Source organism: Drosophila guanche, unplaced genomic scaffold, assembly GCF_900245975.1.
Source record: "Drosophila guanche unplaced genomic scaffold, DGUA_6, whole genome shotgun sequence".
In the NCBI taxonomy this organism is placed as follows: Eukaryota; Metazoa; Arthropoda; class Insecta; order Diptera; family Drosophilidae; genus Drosophila; species Drosophila guanche.
Genome location: NW_022995747.1, coordinates 4,634,719 through 4,654,935, shown reverse-complemented (window position 1 = coordinate 4,654,935; position 20,217 = coordinate 4,634,719). Strand labels below are relative to the sequence as shown.

Sequence of the window (20,217 nt, the reverse complement as noted above, 5' to 3'; positions counted from 1 at the left end):
AATAAAAATATCTCATTGAACCCTGAAATATTGAATGGACTAACCTTGGCCCTATTGCTCTATTCAGCTTCCCACCAATACCCAAAACATAAATTCTGTTTTATTATTTTCTGATTTTTTTTGTATTTTCTTTTTATATTTTTATGTGATTAATAAATATCGTTTTGATGCATGTCTTTTTTTTTTTAAATGAAATTCTGTAATTACATTTGAGGGGTGTAGAAAGATTTTGTTGATGTGTGATTCCTTATTCTGCCCACGATCGCACGTACTCGGAAGCTCATCAATGTGCTAATCAAATTACATGTTGTTTCGCTTGTTGCCACTTTGGTGTTGGGAGCAGGGCCTGTCGAGCCTCGGCCTCCTCTTGAGCAATTTTCTCGCGTATCCAATAATTCGCACCGCAAACCAGGAGCAGCAAGGTGGGGATGAGAATGAGCAGCATCATGCCCAACGAAATGCTTGCCACACGTGCCGATTGCTCCTCGTGGCCTGGAAAAGGTGTGTGTGCAATGGTGAATAGACAAAGGTTCGCCCAGAATAAATGTTGCTTTGGAGTGGGCCTCGAGTGACGTAATTCATAAATTAAACAAGCATCCACCCAATCTTCTCTACATCGTTAGTTGGCTACTTTAGAGCTGGGCCTTGAGCTGGGGCTCAGCTCAGCTCTCCTCTTCTATTGTGTTCTACCTTTCCATATATACTGTGTTTCATCACAGACAAACACTGCATTCTCGGTACAAGCAGGAAGACATATACACACCAACGGACAGACAACTTGTCCATCAATTTGCTCAAGATTGATTGACATTGGCGTAATGCACACAATACATTTACTAGTCTCCTGCTGCCTGGAGGTTGGAAGCGTAGGTGGAGTGTCTGGGCGTGGCACCAATGCCAGAAGAAACAGCAGCAACAGCAAAAAAAAAAACAAAACTCAAATGACAGTTGGTTGAAGATTAATGTCTTTGGCTTTGGCCTTATTGCTTCGTTATAAATTTCATGTAATTTTCGTTTGCATTGCCATTGCACTGAAGGATATATGTACACTGGACAACACAGTGAAAGATTTGCTTCGATTTAGATAAAAAACGAAGCAAGCGATGGCTTTGATATCGGACATGTTCAAACCGAAGAAGTGTCAAGCTTTCTTTCTGAGGAGTAGATATCAAGTGTCTCCACTTTCTTCTTAAAATGTTATTTGTTTTCCTGGCCTTGTGTCAAATTATTGCAGAAAATTGACAGACAGTTGGCTAGGACCGGAATTCAATTTAACAGGCAAACAAAGCGAAACCTTGCAACGTGTCAACTTTCATGTAACAATTGGCATTATCCGCTTAACCCTGCAAAAGATGTGTGCAAACATTATTGTACAATATATGTAACTATAAACAAGTTTTAGTTTTATTTATGTAGATAAATTGATTAACTTTACAATGGCATTTAGGCCGTTTGTTTTACCTGGGCCTGATTTCCATGTGCTTAATGTACAAAGGATTGGTCGGATTTTGGGTTTGGTTTTTGGCTTTTTTGGGGACTTTGGGGTTTGGGCTATTATCATAGACATGTTGTTGTTATTTGCTTAAATGTATGGATGGCATTGGTCATGGCCGTGGGCAAACTGCAGATACAAATACAAATACTGTGGATTACCCATAGATAAACTATGGCGACAGGTGGGACAGCTTGGACAGGGACACAGTTAAAAAATGTACTTAAAATTAGATTATTATTTTGGCTCGAAAGATTTGAACTTTGCAGCTTTGCAGGGAATGGAGAATCGAAGACGATCGAAATGGGAATGAGTTTAGACCTCCGTGGACTTCTGCACTGATGGCGTGGGCGATGTGGCCAATGGCGGGGATGGTAGGCCACTGTCTTGCGTCAGCTGCTGCCCGCCCGGAAGAGTTGGCGCTGCCCTCAGAGGCGTGGCACTGGCAGTGACTGGCACACCCGAGGGTGGCCGGCTGTAGTACTGTGTGTTACTGGGTAGGACAGGGACGCCGCCGAAGCGGTTCTGAGCCGCCGACTGTGGTGTGTAGTTGATGGAGCTGCCGGCGCTGGTGCGACTATCGAGGCCGCTGAAGGTGGGACTGTACTGCTGCTGGTGCAGGCGATCGGCCTCCTCCGGCGACAGGGGCTGGTGGTAGCCGGCAGGGTGAATGGTGCCCGTGTGGACATCGGCCTCGTCAAAGTCATCATCGTCCTCGTGATCGTGGGGTCCATCGACGGGCGAGCCATCGCCGCCGTGCTGGTCCAGGTCGGTGCCAGAGGCGCGCAGGGAGCGGCGGCCGGTCTGCTTCGGCTTCTCACCTGTTACGTGAGGGTTATTAATGTAGGAAATGTCCGTGGCTAACTTTGTGCTAGTTCTATTATCACTACCTTCCGATGAGGTCACATCCTCGTCGTTCTCATCCAGATCCCATTTCTTTGCTGGAAAATCAATTTGCGGTTTGCCCGGTAATGGTTCGTTCGTGCGATATACTTTATCGTAGGACCTACTTTTCTTGAGAGTGCTCGCATCGGTATCGCTGTCATCGTCATAATTCAGGGTACGCAAATTCCGAGCAGAGCTGGCACGCGACCTGGGCAGCATCGGCATCTGCCATTGTGGGTCCTCCTTCAGCTGCTTCTGGCGGTAGCGGTAGACGCCACACACGATGCACAGCATCAGCGGGCAGATCACGAGGAAGATAATGCCAATTGCAATGAAAGCGACGCGACGCGTATAATACACCTCACCTGTGCGAGAGCAACAAGGTCAAAGGTTGGTCAAAGACAAGGCAAATAAAGGTGAGTTAAGCGTGGGTCTATGAAAGGGTTGCTGGGCCCTTAAATGGGTCTATCATCAGGATGATTTTCATGTTCTGGTGCGTATGAAAATATTCTTAAATAATACAATGATGTGCCTGATCTAGTATCTATATTATTCTGACTCTTAAAAAAATGAACCATACGCACCAGAATGATCAAAATTATCTTGATGGCACTCTGATAGGGATTTGATTTTAGGTGGAGGTACTTACGTAGACACTCCGTGTAGCCGTATTCGGGTACGTTCCACAGGCCGTTGGACAGGCACTCGCGTCGCTGATCGCCGATTAGAATGAAGCCCTCGTTACACTCAAACGAAACCTTGGCACCAGGCATGAAATCAAAGCTCAGCTTGCGACCAAAGCGAGGAGTCTGCAGCACACCACAGGATACCACCGGTCTGTGAACAGAAATCGTGTTGATTAGCTTTTAGTTGATTTCGTTTCCTTAGGTTTTTTCTAGACTCACTTGGAATTCTCCGCCTGCATATTCACTATACTGTCGTAGTAGTTCTTCGTAAAGTGCGCCAGATCTCGATTCAGCGTCATGGCATAGTCATACTGGCACTGATAGCACTCGCCGCACAGCTCCTCGGCACGCTCCAGGTCATAGGTGCGATTGGCGGGCAGGAAGTCAGCGGGATCCACCACAAAGTTGGGCTGGAAGGTGGCGTTGGCATAGTAGCTGGACATGCGTCCGAATTCGCGGGTGAACAGAGCGGCACCCACACCAGGCACCTCGCGATCTGTGAGCATCCATTTGAGGCCAAAGTTTGTGTGGATGCTGCGCAAATCATTGAGATTGAGTGAGGCCACCTGTCCGTTGGGCAGCATGAAGTCGTCCAACGGATTGAAGCTCCAATTGCCAAACAACCCAGCAGTTTTATTCTGCAAAATTAAAGCGATTAGACAAATGCTTATAGCAAGATTTGTTGTCTTTAAACTTACTATAAACTTCCAAGGGAGGAAAACGCGACCTGTCATGAAGCCCTCGTTCTCTACGACCTCGACGCCAATGCCGGCATCGAACTGCACCACCACCTGGGACTGATTGAGCAGGTAGGTGGGTGTGTACACGGAGACACCATCAAAGTGTTGAAACTTCAAGCTCTCGCGATCAAAGTACACCTTGCGACCATCGGCCAGGACATCCAATCGATAACGCCAGCGAGCATGCAGTGGACGCAAGCGAACCTCAATCGTGGTAGTGGTATTGCCCCTCATAGCCACTGCCGTGAGCTGTGTGGCCTGCACCTTGCCGTAGTAGTTGTCCGGCAGCTGCTGGAAGCGGCCCTGCACCTCGAAGCGGTTGCTCTCGTCAGTGCTGCGTGCCAGCACGAACTCGCCCAGTCCGTTGAAAGTGTAGGCACTGCCATCGAAGGTCACGAAGTGGGGATCGCCAAAGACGCCAGCAATGCCAGGGGCCTGATAGGCCACACAATCCTGCGAGGGACGACGTTCGAAGCGGTAGGTCTCGCAACCGACGGCCTGCTCCTCCTGCCAGAAGCAACAAGAGTAGAAGGGACGCATGTCGTGGAACCACATGGAGAGAGATGGCACTTTGCTGGCCTCGTTCCATGGCATCTTGCCCAGATTGTGGACGCGGCGTGGCCGAGAGCCCCACATCTGATCGTAGGTCAGCATCAGGAATCCATATCTATCGTAGCAGCACTGCTGTTCCGCTCCTTGGGCACTGAAGCAGATAAAAGACATATTAGCCATGGACCAGCGATTAAGAATCGTTCAACTTACACTGGTGTACCACTGACAACACAGTGAATGGCTCCGCGGTGGCGCAAACAGCTGGGATTCGAGTCCTTGTCGCACTCACGGTCCGGTCGGAAGCGACCCTTGTCGAGCACCGCCTGGTCCAGGGTGCAGGGGCACAATGGCAGATCCGCCGCAAAGTTCCTGCAGCGAAATGGAATATTTTCAATGTGAAATGTGAAAAATGAAGCGAAAACTCGCGAAACAAAGAGAGGCGTTCGCTGACGCTAATTAGAGCGGCTTCCATTTCCAATTTGGCATTCGGTTGCCCCATTAATTAGTGGAAAATGGAAATGCATTCTCCGCTTCTGGGGGGATCTATGTCTTACCTGAGGAATCGGTCGCTGCGTATCCAATTATCGCAGAGAGCTCGGGGCCAGCGCAGACCGTGCTGGCGCTCCCACTGCGGGGCCATGTACCAGGCGAGGGGAATGGGCCGAGACCAGAGGATGCTGTGGGGGAGATTGAAAGGGGAATTCATTGTAAAATTCTTTTCAAAAATGCTCCAATAGTTGCTGCATTAAACAAACGCTACGTGGGCCGCCCACCACCTCTGACATTAGCCAAAGTGCAGTCAAATGCAGATGGGAAGTGCACTCAATGAACAGCCCACGTCCTGTCTCAGTGTCTCATCTCGCTGACATGAAACATGATACAACCATTAACATTCAGCATTCATCCCACGCTTGACACATTTAACGCCCGCCTACGGCTGCCATGGAGATATTTTTCATTAAGTTTTCACAATTACTTGGCCATCATGGCGGGCCATCAAATGGAAATTAAATGTTGTAACAATGCAAACAATTTATTTGGCCCGAAACCCCTTTGGACCTCCATCTAAACGACACCCAAAGGTGCTGTAAACCAAAAAAACGAAATGTTTTTATATTACGTCATCAGGGGCGAAACAGGCCTGCGTATTTGGCCATTTTCTTGATGGTCAATAAGGCCAAAAATATGAAGGTACAACTTCCGGCTAAATTGGAGTCTCTTCCTGCTGGAAGGATAGACTCGGAGCATCTCTATTGAGCTGCTTGTAACTTTTATGGGCCAGCAGCAGCTATGAGATAATTCCAGTTTAAGTGCGAAATAATTGCAGGACGTGAAAGACGGGAGAAAGGCTTAAGCCAAATGCAAACGAGCCAGACATTACGATTGCGATTACCATTAAAAACACATTTAAAATATTGATTAGCTCCGAGAGAAGGTCCTGCGATTACATGCTGTCATAATAAGCAATCTTCGGGCGAGCCAGAGCAAATTGATTGAAGTCGCAGTCCCAAAAGGGAAACAAGAACAGGGCTCAGACTTGAGGAAAGAGTGCACTTGTCTCTCATAGAGATTGCCCTTGCAAATTGAATAAAAACATGAGCACAGGACACCACCGACAACTAATTAATACAGAGGACACAGTGGACAGATGGAGTGTTTCTGGAGAGGAGACTCCCTGACATTTACTTACGGACTGAGGGCTAGACCGGAGTACTGCTCGGGCTGTGTGAGATTGATTTGCAGGAAGCCAAACTGCATGTCTCGGTTCTTGTTGTTTCGATTGATGTAGTTCGAGGGCGTGATCACATAGCTGCCGGTATTCGAGTAGCTGGCCTCAATCACATCAATGTATTCCAGCTGGGGCTCGATCTTGGTCTCGCGATAGCCCCACAGGGAGATCATCACATTGGCATTGGCGTTGGAGGTCAAATTGAAGGAGTTCCAGGTGATGCGAATCTCATTGGGGTTCTTCTTGTGCACATCATCGGTGGCAAAAAAGATTTTCTCGGTGGCAGCGGCCGGCGTCTCCACGAAGTACTTTCCACGCCACTTGAAACGCTGGGTGCCCACCGATATCTGGAAGCGAATGTAGCCCTCAGCCTTGAGGTACGGCTGGACACAAATCACGCGATTGCGATCAACGTAAGTGCCCAGCACGGACTCCGTGTCGAAGTGGCAGGTCACACGGATGAGTGGATCAAAGCAAGGTCCAGTAATGTTCACCACCTGCCCGCCCAGCATATTACCCGACTCGGGGGCAAATGTCAGTGGCAGCAAAGCGGCATCTACAAAAGCGATAATCAATCAATCAATTAAGTAATCTCTCAAAGCAAACTCTGGCAATTCATACGCACCTATATCCTTGTTGCACGAGCCTATGAGAATCTGCTCGTCCACACGGAATATGTGTCGACCAGGGAAGCCGTTGGCCCAGCCTCGATTTGCCAAATCACGTATTACCATGTTCTGGCTGTAGGGCTTGTACTCGTAGGCCTGGGTGCCGTTGCCAGCATTGAAACCGACCTGAAAATAGGGGGCAAAAGTTCATGTATAAGTGGGGACATGGCAGAGGGAGAATATGTACAAGTGTGTGTGTGCCATTGCCATAGCAATTAAATCTCTGCATGCCGATATCCTTGCACATTTAATTAACTGTTCACAAAGTTTGCAATTATGTTCGGGGGCTTAGACAAAGTTTGAATTGTGCGTTTAATTACGTACAAGTGGCTGGCAACTGAAGAGGGCTCCACACTGCAATGAATGCAGAATTTCTATTGCAATATACACAGATAAATAGAAAGGAAACTTGAGAGTAATAAGTAAAATTATAAGAACTGGAATGAGTGCTCTTCTGTATTTTTGGAGACTATTGAAATTAGTTAATATTACTTATATTGCATATATCGCTACACGGATTTCCTTTCTGAGTGCTTATCGTTGGATTATTCCCCCTACATGTTCAACTTTATGCACCCTCCTACAGTCACTAATGTTCTTTCCCTTATTGCTCAGCACATTAACAAACCAAACATAAAAGAGAACGACGAGAAAGGTAAACCAAAAGCGAAAGCAACCCACCTTCTCCTGCTATTGCAAACTTTTCATTTAATTGAAATTAATTCTGAGAGAGAAAAAAAAAGAACAACTTACATAAGCAGGTGTGCCGCCCTCACCCTTGGTGGTATCACCGCCAGCCTCGGTGTGGGAAAGCCAGTTGAGAACGCCATAATTCCAGATAATGTATGTGTAGACCTCATCAGTGGCCAAGACCATTTGGAAGGTGTTTGTCTGTAAAGGGAAAGCACAAATACGTTTTAAATACTCTTGAAATCATCCGAAATCACAGAGCAAAAAGGACACTCACCGTAAAGAGAGAGTTATCAATGCCGCCGGCAAAGGACACATTCTTCCAGGTGGAGATCACCACATGCTTGGGCACGAATGTGTCTGCTCCCACAACACCCTGTCGGATGTCCCACATGGTGCGCTCACGTACCTCCACGCCGAAGCGGTCTGTGCGGCCCATTAGATCACGTTCCACGCTGAAAAGGGAAGATGGAAGTTAGTCGAGTTTTGGGATTACAGTAGACTCCTGTGTGTGAATCGAAATCAAATCAGGGCGAGATTAGACCGAGGGGTGGTACTAGCACGGGCAGGATATGCAAAGTATGACTTCCTTGCGGCATCTACAGGAAGATGAATGGTTTCGATGTTTGGCATATAAATCAGGAGGCCCAGGCACAGGCACAGAATATCCTGTTTTTTCTCTGCCTTATACCTTCTTCGCTTCCCACTTTCTATATGTTTTCATAAACATTTTATTTATTTTACGCTCTTGTGAGCACTTTCAAGTGTTTTTTGACTAGGGTGTGGATGGGGCTGTCAGCCGTATCGACGTCCGACCCATTGGCGACGCCGACGCGCCAACGTGCCGTATGATTTATATGCTTTAATTATTCATTACCCAGCAGCACCACTTCTTTTCTTTTCTGTGCTTCTCTGTTATGTTCTGTTCATTTCCATCTGCGTCATAAATTGTTTTAAGCCAGTTTAGTAAAATTACACCCGAGCTCATGCAAAATGCTTAGGACAAAGCCATTTCAAACCCAGGCAGGCAGTCATTGGAGCAGACAAATAAATCTTAAGCCGATTTGCCAGGGATTTTTATTACATTGCTGCAGCGCGGGATGCGGGATGCCTTTTATACGACTCCCGGGGCATGGACACGGGCACGTTACACTACTTAAACGAGTTTTCATTGCCGGACAATTGCATGGGAATTGCTCTGCTCTGCTCTGATTACCACACTGAGGTGGACAATTGGGGATTGCCGGAGCAATCGCCTCTTGGGCGCCATAAGAGGCTTATCAAATGAAGCGTCCGGATCAATACAAATAGGAGCATGTCCAGCTGTCCAACAAATCGAATGCAAATTTAACTATCAGTTAGACAGATGGGCCGACGATGACAGAGCCACAGCAGAAATTTATTAATATTTTAAATTGCTTAAGGGAATTTTTAATTAAATTAAATTGAGCACTATTTATATTCGGTAAACTATAAAGAACGCAACCAAAAGACTGTATGTCATGGGGTTGCCTAAGGCTAAAAAGTAAGAGATTATTTATGCAGTCTTAAATTTCCTAGTAATTTGTGCCCTAAATTGCACATTTTCCAATTCTAGTATTGGTCCTATCTCTATCTTTTTTCGATGGTAACACTTGAACTTATTCTCAGTCAAAGCACAAGGACATGCATTTAGGATATTTTTCATTGGAAAACAATTGAAATTGTAAAACTCGTTATGCCCCAGCATTTTTGTGTATGTGGTTCTGTGGCAAACAAAGATGAATGTGCGGCCTTTTCTATTTGCATTTGCACGGTAACATTTTATTGATTTTGCCACAACGTTTGTTGGACAGAAATGGAATCAAATAAGAACCATCCAATCGCTCAGATGCCAAAGCAAACAAATATGAAAAGTCCGAAGAGAGAGACAAACCAAACATGGAGGATCTGGGTTATGCCATGCTACTCCCACTTATTTATTAACACTTCAGCGGCCTGCTAAATGCGACTGTAACCAATTATGTAATAAAAACTCATAATGCAGCCATTATCAGCCTATATGCATGTACATTCATGTGCGCCATTCAATATTTGAGCGCACATAAATTAAAAGTGGCAGCAGATGGCAATGGAAATAAATTACACAATTAAGCCTTCCTTACTCGGTGGTAGACACAAAAACCAAGCAGAAGTGAGTGCTTTCATTGAAAGCAGAAGCTTTAGATACCCTTGCATATTCAATAGGGGTATAAAGACTTGATTACCGCACATTCATATTTGATGGCTTAAAGTTCCAATCAGCCCATATTTCACTCTCTCATTCTGCCGCTTACGATCTGACCACGACAATAAGAGGCCCTACTATACACATGACACGAACTAAAATCTAGAGACTCTTTTCAAATTTCTCTCCTATCCAAACATTTGATCAAATTCGCAAAACCATCGAGGAAAAAACCTACAGGAAACCAAAAAAAGTGGAAATGTGTAAAAGCCGCAACAGAAGAAGAGCCCCGAGGAGGAGATAACCAAACACACACACAGCCACATAAAGAGGCTCACAGTTACTTGCATAGTTTATCATTTGTTTGCCACACTCCTCACCCCGCTCAACTTTAAATGTCTGCAATTGACATTCAAGCTAAAAAAAAGAAAGAAATAAAAAAGGAAAGGAGCAGGAAAATTGTCACTCAGCCTAGAAAATGCGCGCGCAGCATCCAAAAACAGCCGCAGACTCGGCAACTTTTTCCGTGTAAGTAAGCCAAAAAGCCAAACACACACACACACAGTCACTCACATGGATGCAAGCACAGACACAGAACATAGAAAGAGTCACAAAAAAAAAGTAATAGAAAGTCAGAGGCTCGTATATAACGAAAGTCGAGCTGCTCCGTGTCTCAGTTTCGACCCACACTCTACCACCTCTGCAGGACCCCTTCAACATCCACCTCCACACCACACCCCTTTCTACAGGCAGTTCTTGAACTACGCCATTATGTACTTTATTGCATACATTCTGGCGCTGCCACAGTTTGTCTGCATTTGTAGGTTAAAATGCCTTTTCGCAGTTATGCAGGGAAACAGTCGTCGGTTTTGCAGCTCCTCCTCATCCTCCTGCTCCGACAGCAGCAACAACAACCCTATCTACATCCACGTCTACGTCTTGGTCTTGTGCCGTGTGGCCCAATTCCATCTCGGGGCTGGGGTGTAAATGAAAGTGAAACAATGGCCGTACTTAAAGAAAATGGCGAAAATTGCATGTAAGCTGCAGGAGGAGCCGTCGAGAAAGCGTTCGCCGAGAAGTAAATGCAAACAGAGACTTGCAAATGGTCGAGCCAAGGACGCGGCAAAGGAGGTAAGGCAGACTGCGGAAATTCTTATTATGATTGGCAAAAGGGAATAATGAAGCGGCGTTATTATTGTGGCCTGTTTGGGTAGCTAAAAACCTTGGTATGACAGCGGCTGCTAAAAGTTTTGATGAAACTAAAAATGGTAAATATTTGCATGGCCTAGACTCTCAATTAGGGAGATATCGATTATAGGTATCCCGTGTCTAATTATTTTATAAAACGAGAATAGGGTCAGGGTAATCTGCGATTCATCCTTCCAGTGTTAGAGCTACCTTTCAGTTACTTATAAACGATTATTTTTAAAAGCTTTTGAGTGCATACAATGGAAAATTTCCCCTTTAGCTGTAAATATGCCTTTGGCCCATTGTTTGAACGCTTTTATATGCCATTTAACTGCCGAAAATGTTTTAATTGTGGCACGCCTGGCCGGCAATTACGATGCTGTTTGCTGTTTGCTGTTCCTGTTGCTGCCCCTTTTCCACACAACAATTAAAAACTCAAACGCGGCGGCAGCGTGCCGCAGATTCGCACCCAAGCAAATACACTTATCCGGCCACACACTGAAACACGTTGAAGCGTTTAAAACAAAGCAAAACTTTAACAAACGACACCCCGGCTCGGCACTAAGTTTTTATATTCCCTTAGTCCAAACGGATCCTCCTCTTAGCAGATTTTATACGTGTACATGTGTGTATGTCTGTGTGTTTGGGTGTGTAATTAAACGTGAGCTCATAATGAATTTAATGCTCAAGCGACCAGCGCGGGGTATGCGCAATGCCCGTGCACTTACAGCTAATCCAACGCTGAGCGCTAAGTGCGAGCGAGTAATCAAATTGATGTCGAATGAAAGAGGAAGGTTAGCGGAGGGAAGGTCGAGTCAACAGATACTCTTTCTGAGGAATCGTTACACATATGTGTTAAATGTTGCTGTTGTTGACTGTGGTTTAGGGCAGTCCCCCTGAGCAGAGCCACAGCGCTGTTAACACCCCATGTTAGCCATCTGTTAACGCTCTCTCTGCTAGCACTCTCAAAAAATTGTAACAGCGAGCGGTTACTCAGATCTGTTGCCAATGTTGATCATCATACACTGCGTGCTTGCTATGCAAACGTGTATTTTTATTACGGTAAAACATATGAATCAAGTACTAAGTGAAGCTGATTCTCAGTCAGGGAGTGAGTAGTGATTGTAGAGTCCAGAGAGGTTCCGAAGTAGGATGGAAAATGTGTGCCAAACGAGAGGGTGAATGGATGAAGGGTAAGGGCATTCTGCAGCAATTTTACATTGCTCGCATTTCGCTGTTTGCATGAATTTTGCCTTCAATACCACCAGCCTCTGCTGCTTTATTTTCTCCTCCATGCAAAGTTATTTAAATTAAATTCCAGTCACAGCTTCAGTCTTTGGCACCCTGCAACCCCTGCTACCCCCATACACAAACGCACGTACACATCAAAGTTTGGCTGAACATTTCCCTTGGTTTTCCTTCGTTTTTCGCAAGCAACCCCACTTCCAAACCGCCAAAGACAATTAAATGTCAGAGAATGACCGTGACTCTGTTCGGCTCTCAGCTGTGCCAATGAGAGAGTTATGCGGGACAAGTTTGACATATTGTCGGAGTCGGTAGAAAACTATACAAATGCATTGGATTGCACTCGCCGTACAGTGTCGTTGTTCCTCTTCTTTTTGTGTGAACTTCCTGTGTTGTCAGGCGCTTCGGAGGATGTTAATTGCTTTGGCGTGGCAATTTGTCAGGCGGCGTTGCTAAGTGTTGACAACAATTCGGTCAAAGGGGTATAGGGGAAATAAAAGGGAAAACAACGAAAATGTTCTAATATGCACACGTAGAACCAACAATATGTTTACCCCCAAAATCCTTAAGGACAGTGAGATAATAGCCATAAATTGTTTTTCCTACGTTTTCATCAAAGGGATTGCTTTGTTTCCCTAAATGTTTCCCTAAAAACATTTGAATATTCATACATTTGACTCGCTTGAGAATAGATAAGACCACGTTCATCATATTCTATAGTGCCACAAAAAATTGCCCATTTTTGGGGTCTTCTCTGGTTGAAACACTGTCCAGTTCGCGTTCGCTTTTGCTAGTAGTGGTGCTCTGTCCTATCAGCACGTGCATGCGTCGCTCAACAACTGACTTGTCACTCTCTGTCACTCCGCCGTAATTTATGCTCTCTTCTCTGTTCGTTTTTTATGACTTCCTGTAGTGGGTAGAGAAAGTCCTGCCTTTCCTTTGAGAGGATATGAAATTTAAGCTGGTTGAAACAATGGAGAAACCATAATTTATGCTCCAAATAACATGATCTACTTTTGGAAAAGAAACCACATAGAAATGGCAATTTAAGGGGGAATTTGGTTTGCTAATTAATGCATTTTTGAGTGTTTCTCCTCTCGTCTTCTTTTACGAGGGGATTACAGAATTTGAAAAGGTTTTTCTTCTGCTGTAAACTCATATAAATAGCCCACAAATAATTTCAGTTCCCACTGGCGGTCATTTGCATAATTAGCCACCGAAAGTGCGGGTGGCACAGGAAAAAAAATCCGAGTCATGTTTGTATAAATTTATGCATTGTCCTCGAAAAGTTCAGGGGGTAAAGTGCTGGTCAATGGAATTTAATTATGGCAAAATTAGTGAGGAAAACTTTGGTCATATCCTCTTTGTTGGATTCACAGATAATGAGATGCTGGCCGCCAAATAATAAGAGTAGCTGCTATGCATCGGATATATCACAGAATAAATGCCACCACAAATGAAGAATTATAGAAGAGGAAATCCACTCACAGATAAGGGACAGAACAGAACCAAACAGGTAGAGCCCCTATGGAAATAATAGATAAATGCAGTGGCAATAAATGACACAAGCTAGTAAAAGTACTAGCGAAACAATAACAATCACAAACAATGAATGGTCGCACTTGGGAAACTTGGGCAAGTCGATCCTACAGATACACTACCAAAGTGTACAGTGCGACGAGCAGATCTGTGTAAAGTTAACCCTTTGAAAGAGTATCCAAATAAATGCAGACGACACACACACAATGGGGCCAGCGGAAATGGAGAACGAGACAAACGCGCAACATACAATATGTACATGAGCGTACATGAATCTATTTCTGTGTGCGCAGCATACAGAAGGCTCTTCGTGGCGACATACGCACGTAGAAGGAATAAAACGAATGCACACACACAAACAAATTCTATACCAATGCGCGTATAAATACTTTCTCTCGGCGCGTGCTCTGGGGTTGCATTTTGAATATGCAAATGCCATTCGCAGTAACATGGCAAATATAAATATGGTTAGCAAATAAATACGAATACAAAGGAGCATTCGAAGCCGGAAGGGCCGCAAAAACGGAAGATGCATCTGGCTTACCGGAAATAGACGCCGGGCGTGCGCTGGTCAATATCCGAGGGATAGATGCGACCCACACGGCACTTGCTGAAGAAGATGCCAATGAAAGAGGGATCCCGCTTGGTGGGCCAGTCCTTAATAGGAAACACCAGTGGATATGTAAGGTACTCTGGTGGATCGGAGAACTCCAAATAACCATTGAGAGAGAGCTGAAAGTAAGACAGGTGGGTTAAAATAGAGTTTGAATCGAGTTGAAGAAGTCCACGACTGTCTTACCCTGGTATAATTGAACCTGAAGCCGTAGAATGGCAGCTGGAAGTTCAAATTCTTGTGGAGCTGTGTCATCGAAGCATGGATGTCGAACTGATAGTCAGCACGGCCACCATACATATCCTTGTCGAAGTACCAGTACATGAAGGTGTTTCGCAGCTCCGCCAGACGTGCGGTGGTGATCGTATAGCCTCCGGCTGCCGTTGAGGGAGTGCTCGGCGGGGCAACATTATTGTTGGGATCTGAAAGAAAAAAGCACAAGTTATAGAATGACTTTGAATGGAAAATAGCACCCATTAAGTTTGAGAAACATTCTTGGGGCAACCTTTAGCCTATCATTTAAATTTCACACTTAATCCCTGGAGATTAGTTTTTCAATTCCACAGTATTACTCGCATCTTCTCTACTACTTTTATAAAGGAGGTGCATTCCATAAACTGTAAGGAAAACTTTGCCATTTTCGCTTTTCTTTTTTGATTTTCCCGCCTGCTGCTTCCTGCTGCATCTTGGTCCTCTTGCCGTGCCGTGCACTTGGCCATTAAAGGTCACAGTTAATATTCATTTCTGCTTCTCTTCTGTGGCTCCTCTTTTCTCTAATTTCTTTTTGCCGCCTGCCTCCTGCCACTGGCGATGGCCTTTTAAAGCAATTTAAGCTGATTAAGTGCAAAGCTGACATTCCCAATGGACCCGGTGGCAGGACCAGTGGCAGGCCGCTTAAAGCTATTGCTCCTGACGCTAACCAGAAGACTGCAAAATTGCAAGCGAAGTTTAGGCCAAGGGGAGGGCAAAGCTGACTCCTGACAAAGATTTCAAAATATTTCTGGCATCTCGGAGAAAGCTGAGGTTTTCTCGGTTAACCGTTGAGGGAACTGCCAGGCAACAGAGAATTTATTTGTGTCGCTTTAAGGTCAGGTTTAAGTTCTGTAAAGTTCTGTATGTCCATCAATCAATTAACTTGCGCCGGCTGTAATGTCAATTTCCCACCCTTTTGAGTGTTAATTGAATATTACATATTGAATCAGTGCCAATTAAATTATTTGTACAAAGCTTTAATTATGCGTACTATGGCAGAGGTTATAAATATATTGAAAAGAGTTATAAAGGGAAATGAGAAAGCATTTATGGCTTAGCAAATTGTGGATAAATTGTCATCCTCGGCAGCATCCAAAACGGATGACTAATCCATTTAAGCTATAATCAAAGGCATATTTATTCCTTCATATCGAATCATTGTAAAGTTATTGTGAATCCTTTTAACGCTTCATTTATAATTATATTCATACTCCAATTAATCTCTCTGCGACCTTCCCTTCTGTTCAGCTGCCAATTACCGAATGCCAAGTGAATTGTTTGCTTTTAAATGCACAGATTTTCGATTGTAATTACACGGCTAACGGACAGTCCACGGACACTCAGCCGTTGAGGATCATAAAAACCAAGAGACAGAAGAGCAGATTTTTCTAGATTTTTTTCTTTCCTTGAATATGTGAACATCTGTCGCACAATGGCAGCAGCAGCAGCAGCATTATTTTTAATCTATTTATGAATCAATGCCTGCAGCGGTGTATCATAAAGTACGCTAATCCTTTAAGGGTCCGCGGATTAAGAGCAGACGCTGCCTTCTTTTGGTATACGTGAAAATTGGTGCGCGGAAAATACGTAAAATTCGCGTGTTCGGGTTGCGTTTCCACGGAAACTTGTGCCATATTTCTTTTTTATAGTTAGATTTCTAGATTTTACAGATTGCTTAGGTAGATTCCTGGAATTCTCCAGGTGGCGAGTCAAATAGTGAAGGATTTTGTAGAGCGACGGTAACCGCATCGTAATGGTGGGTTTCTACCTGGACCTCTATGGCAGCTGTCGGGATCAGGTAGAAGCTTCGCCGTTGCTTCTTTTGCTATATAAGCCCCGACATTTGTGTGTCCTGCTACATTCTGTTAGCAAGCCTCAACATGAGCATCAGCACTTTCAACTTCCAGTTCTACAACTACAAAATGCCAGCAGCTATGGGCTGCAGCACTTCGCACTCTTCGTCGTCGTTCATCAGTGAGCTGGAAATGGACATTGATGAGGAAATGTCCTCACCATCCGTCACCTCCACGCCCAAGCCGCGCATCACCACGGAACTGGCCCTCCAGCTACAACACGATTCATCCACGCCAGCCGCAGTCCCTGCAAAGACCACATTGCCCTGCCTGAGGCCTCAACTTCACACGGCCCAGAAGCGTTGGTCCATGGAGTTGCGCGAGAAGGTCCTGGAAATGTCCAAGCGCAACAACGGATCCGATGGTGAGGACCAACCACAGACCACAGAACAGGAACATCCACTGCTGCAGCTGCAGGAAAAGGCAGAGCAGCAAACCGTGAATGTGGATGTGGATGTGGACGTGAATCCCATTGTGACCCCGACTGTCACTGACAAAATTAACTTCTTCAACAAGCTGACCAACACCTTCGAGTCCACACGGAGCGGTGCCACCACTGGCACCGCCAACGGCATCAGCAGCAAGTGTAACAACAACAATCGCTTCATTTCTCTGCTGCGCTCCACTCGGCCACAGGGCATTGCCACCACAAGCTCATCGAACAACAGCAGCCTCAGCGGAATATCCGTCCTCAGCCAAGTGCCGCCCCCGAAGCCCAAGCGTTTGATGGCCACCGCCTCGCCCAGCACCACATTCGCGATGCCCTCGTCCATGGGAATGAGCAGCCAGCGCAAATGCTCGCTGCGTCGTAAACCCTCCATGGACAAGTCGAGGGCCACGATTTCGCGCCAGAACTCAAGCGCCTCGGTGCGGCCCCAGCATCATGCCATCATGGAGGATCTCAGCCTCGTGGTGCCCGTCCGACTGCGCATCGCCGAGTATGAGCAACGCATCTCAATGAGTGCATAAGAGAGGTGTAACTGTGTGACCTATGTCAGAGAGGAGTGGCGTGTGCAAAATGATGGTTCCCAAGGATAACCTTAGTTGTAATCTATCTAAATAGTTCTAAATAGCTCTAAGATAGTGGTAACTTTTAAAGACATAAAATAAAGTAACATAAAAGCAAATAAGTAGAGATCAATTTTTTCTGAAAACAAGCAGCTTTGTTGCATCTATGTTGCATTAGAACATACTTTCCTAGAAGTAAAAAATTCCCCTTTGTCCTCCTACCTTTAACCACACCTCAAGCACACATAACACGTAATCACAGTCGAACAAAGAACTCTGACTAACGGTGATGGCATTCCAATACCAATAACCATTCCGCCCCATCCTGAGCGAGTGATAAATAAAGTTCCATTATAATATGCGACCCGATTGCGATTCCACCTGTACTCGTACGGGGCTATAAACTGATTCATGCTTGGGCAATAGCATGAATCCTCAGCTCTCTCTCTCTCTCTACCCCCTACCTCATGTATATACTATACAGATATACTATCTTCCCTCCTCCTGTACAACCACGCACTTGTTTTGTTTGCAGAGCCAAAAGGTGGAAGAAGAAAACAAGAAAATTGTTAGCTTTTAATGCCTCAACTCGGGCATTATCTTATCGGTGGGGCAAGAGAGACATAGCCACAGCGAGAGAGAGAGAGGGCGAGCTTACAGCACCTGCCCGAACAAGTTATCGACGAGCAAATATTGGTAACTAAACCAAACTGAGACCCTCCTGATAAGATAGCCAACAGAACGCGGCGGATGAGTAATGGGTATCAGGGACAACTCACCCCAATTGTAGCCACTGGAGTCCACATCGTACAGCTCTCCCAAATAGTCGGATGGCATAACCAACGCCCCGGACATGGGCTGTGGCTTCAGGCCGGCCACGGTCAAGATATCGTCGGTGCCACGGCTGGACAGCACGGGTATCATCCGCTGTCCTCCCTGACCAGCTCCCAGGGCAGCCTTTGTGGTGGGAATAGTTGCAGGTGGTTTCGGCTTAGGGACTGGCTTCGCTGCCGGTGTCTCCACCTTTTTGGGTTGCTCTTTTATGATCTCTACGAATTCCGCATCCTTTTGTGGCACGTTTTTCGCGGCTGCGGCTGCTGCTGCAGGTTTTGACACGGGCACGGCATTCAGAATCTCATCCTCCAGCTCAGTGGAGATGTTCTCGTTGGCCAGGACATAGGCCATGAAGCCACATGCCAGCGCACAAACCACAAACAGTTTGAAGCGCATTTTCACTTAGTTTTTCGTTCGATTGTTCGTTCGTTTATTTGGTTTTTCTTGGCACTGCAAAATAGGGAAACAAACACAAAATATTAGCACTTTTCTGGTGGGTTTTCTTGTATTTTTTCACAGTTTTTTAAGAATTTTCACTTGATGACATCATCAGTATCAGTCAGATACTTAGGGCTTATCAGCTCTCTTATCACTTTTCAGCACTTGTCGTTATTCAATTACCAGGCAGAAAAACACGTTCGATCCGGGTCCACGCTCAGCTAAGACTAAAGTTAACTTTACGGAACAGAACCGATCGGGGCGTTGCCAAAACTGTTTCACCTGTCGCTCGATTGTGAAACACGTAGTCTTATCTTTCTGACTCTGGGCCTCTCTCTCTCTCTGGGAGTCATATCATATCTTATCAGGGAAACTTACGCACTGATAACGCATTCCTTTTGCTCTTTCGGCCTGAACTTTGTTTTTGGATAGGGCTTTACCACTCGCATACTCGTGCATATTTGTATCTCATCCTCTCCGACTCTCTGGGGGGATTGTGCAAGTTTTTGAATTACAAAATTATTTGTTTATACCCTTCCACTCTCTCTCTCACTCTGTTGACTGTGGTCTCTACTGCCATTTGTGATTCATTTCAATTACAGTTAATCAAACTTTGAGTTTGTCATGATGCGGCCATTTTGTCGTCCCAGCTCAGAAGACACTTCCTGTTATAATTATAGACAATGACCCATTACGAGCTCGTCAAACGGCATCTCCGCTGCAGCTTACTTTTTATGAATGGTCTAAGGTTTAAATTGATTTCATTAGGCCATGAAAATGTCAGGGTCTTCATTGAGGAAGATCCATAAACGTAAAAAAATGTGTGTAGGAGGGATTTGGGCCAAGAAAAGATAAAAAAATGGATGGGAAAATTAAAGTAATGGTTATTCTAGGGTTCTTTATCTGACTGAAATCTGAATAGACTTTACAGTTTTTGAGGAATTTAGTTTGGAATTTTAAAAGATTTTTGTACGGATGACCCTTCAAAAATAATGTTCAAAAATTTTCCTTCAAAACAAGAATTTCTCAGAATGTTCATGTGAAATGGAAATAGTTGTTGAGGGTTTTCAAGTGAGTAGAAAATTGGTATGTGTTTTGTCTCCCTTTGAGTTATTTTTAATATGAACTATACTCTCAATCTATTATATTAAAATGTTGTGTAAAGTAACTAGTTCAGAGAGCACCATCGTAGCCTTAAATAAAAATGTTAAAAATGTTAGCTACTTTTAATTCATGACACATTTTTCATAGTTAGTAAAAGCCCCTTTTACGTTTACACCAAAACTATCAACTAATGACCAGCAAACGTATTGCATTATCAGCTTTGGTGGCTGATAAGAATAAGTTTCGAAATTCCTGTCGTTAGTCGTGTTTTAGGCCCCATTGTCGTGGCATGAAAGATGTGAACTATTTTAAATTTGTTTTACACCACATGTACAGTTAGTGGAGACACCTGGTGACAAAGCTGCTAGCAACATAATGTTAACTAGTACCAACAGTACAATATAACAGCGATCGAACAGAAAGCTCTTTAATTCTTCGTTCCCTCTCTGTCTATTTCAGTATCAGCATACATTTCTCTCACGCACTATCACTTTC

The 20,217-nt window shown here is 44.9% G+C and overlaps 2 protein-coding genes across 4 annotated transcripts; one reads left to right on the top strand and one right to left on the bottom strand.

The window, feature by feature from the left end:
• Positions 1-231: 231 nt before the first annotated feature.
• Positions 232-18,913, bottom strand: LOC117582798 (protein mesh). Of its 3 annotated transcripts, XM_034270825.1 has the most exons (16): positions 18,802-18,913; positions 18,126-18,630; positions 14,420-14,655; positions 14,165-14,352; positions 7,720-7,897; positions 7,506-7,643; positions 6,710-6,878; positions 6,046-6,640; positions 4,910-5,032; positions 4,566-4,724; positions 3,762-4,506; positions 3,283-3,701; positions 3,027-3,214; positions 2,503-2,742; positions 2,383-2,433; positions 1,372-2,313 (listed from the first exon to the last, which is right to left on the bottom strand). In XM_034270825.1, exons 2-16 carry the CDS (start codon positions 18,574-18,576, stop codon positions 1,808-1,810), a joined length of 4,386 nt encoding a protein of 1,461 aa, XP_034126716.1. In that variant the 5' UTR covers positions 18,577-18,630; positions 18,802-18,913; the 3' UTR covers positions 1,372-1,807. The 3 variants fall into 3 exon arrangements, with proteins under 3 accessions (XP_034126717.1, XP_034126716.1, XP_034126715.1); XM_034270824.1 differs by having other exon boundaries at positions 2,383-2,742; XM_034270826.1 differs by lacking the exons at positions 1,372-2,313; positions 2,383-2,433; positions 2,503-2,742 and adding an exon at positions 232-492.
• On the top strand, positions 16,360-17,365 carry LOC117582799 (protein bottleneck). Its single transcript, XM_034270827.1, has one exon. It carries the CDS (start codon positions 16,366-16,368, stop codon positions 17,305-17,307), a length of 942 nt encoding a protein of 313 aa, XP_034126718.1. The 5' UTR covers positions 16,360-16,365; the 3' UTR covers positions 17,308-17,365.
• Positions 18,914-20,217: the final 1,304 nt, after the last annotated feature.

What these genes read in the sequence shown, in the direction of transcription:
- LOC117582799 (XM_034270827.1), top strand. Translation starts at nt 16,366, where the DNA reads ATGAGCATCAGCACTTTCAACTTCCAGTTCTACAACTACAAAATGCCA.
- LOC117582798 (XM_034270824.1), bottom strand. Translation starts at nt 18,576, where the DNA reads ATGCGCTTCAAACTGTTTGTGGTTTGTGCGCTGGCATGTGGCTTCATG. An exon ending in ACGCCCGGCGTCTATTTCCG is followed by an intron (nt 7,898 to 14,164) that starts GTAAGCCAGATG and finishes TTCCCTTTTCAG; the next exon opens with CGTGGAACGTGATCTAATGG. An exon ending in CGCAGCGACCGATTCCTCAG is followed by an intron (nt 4,725 to 4,909) that starts GTAAGACATAGA and finishes ATTTCGCTGCAG; the next exon opens with GAACTTTGCGGCGGATCTGC.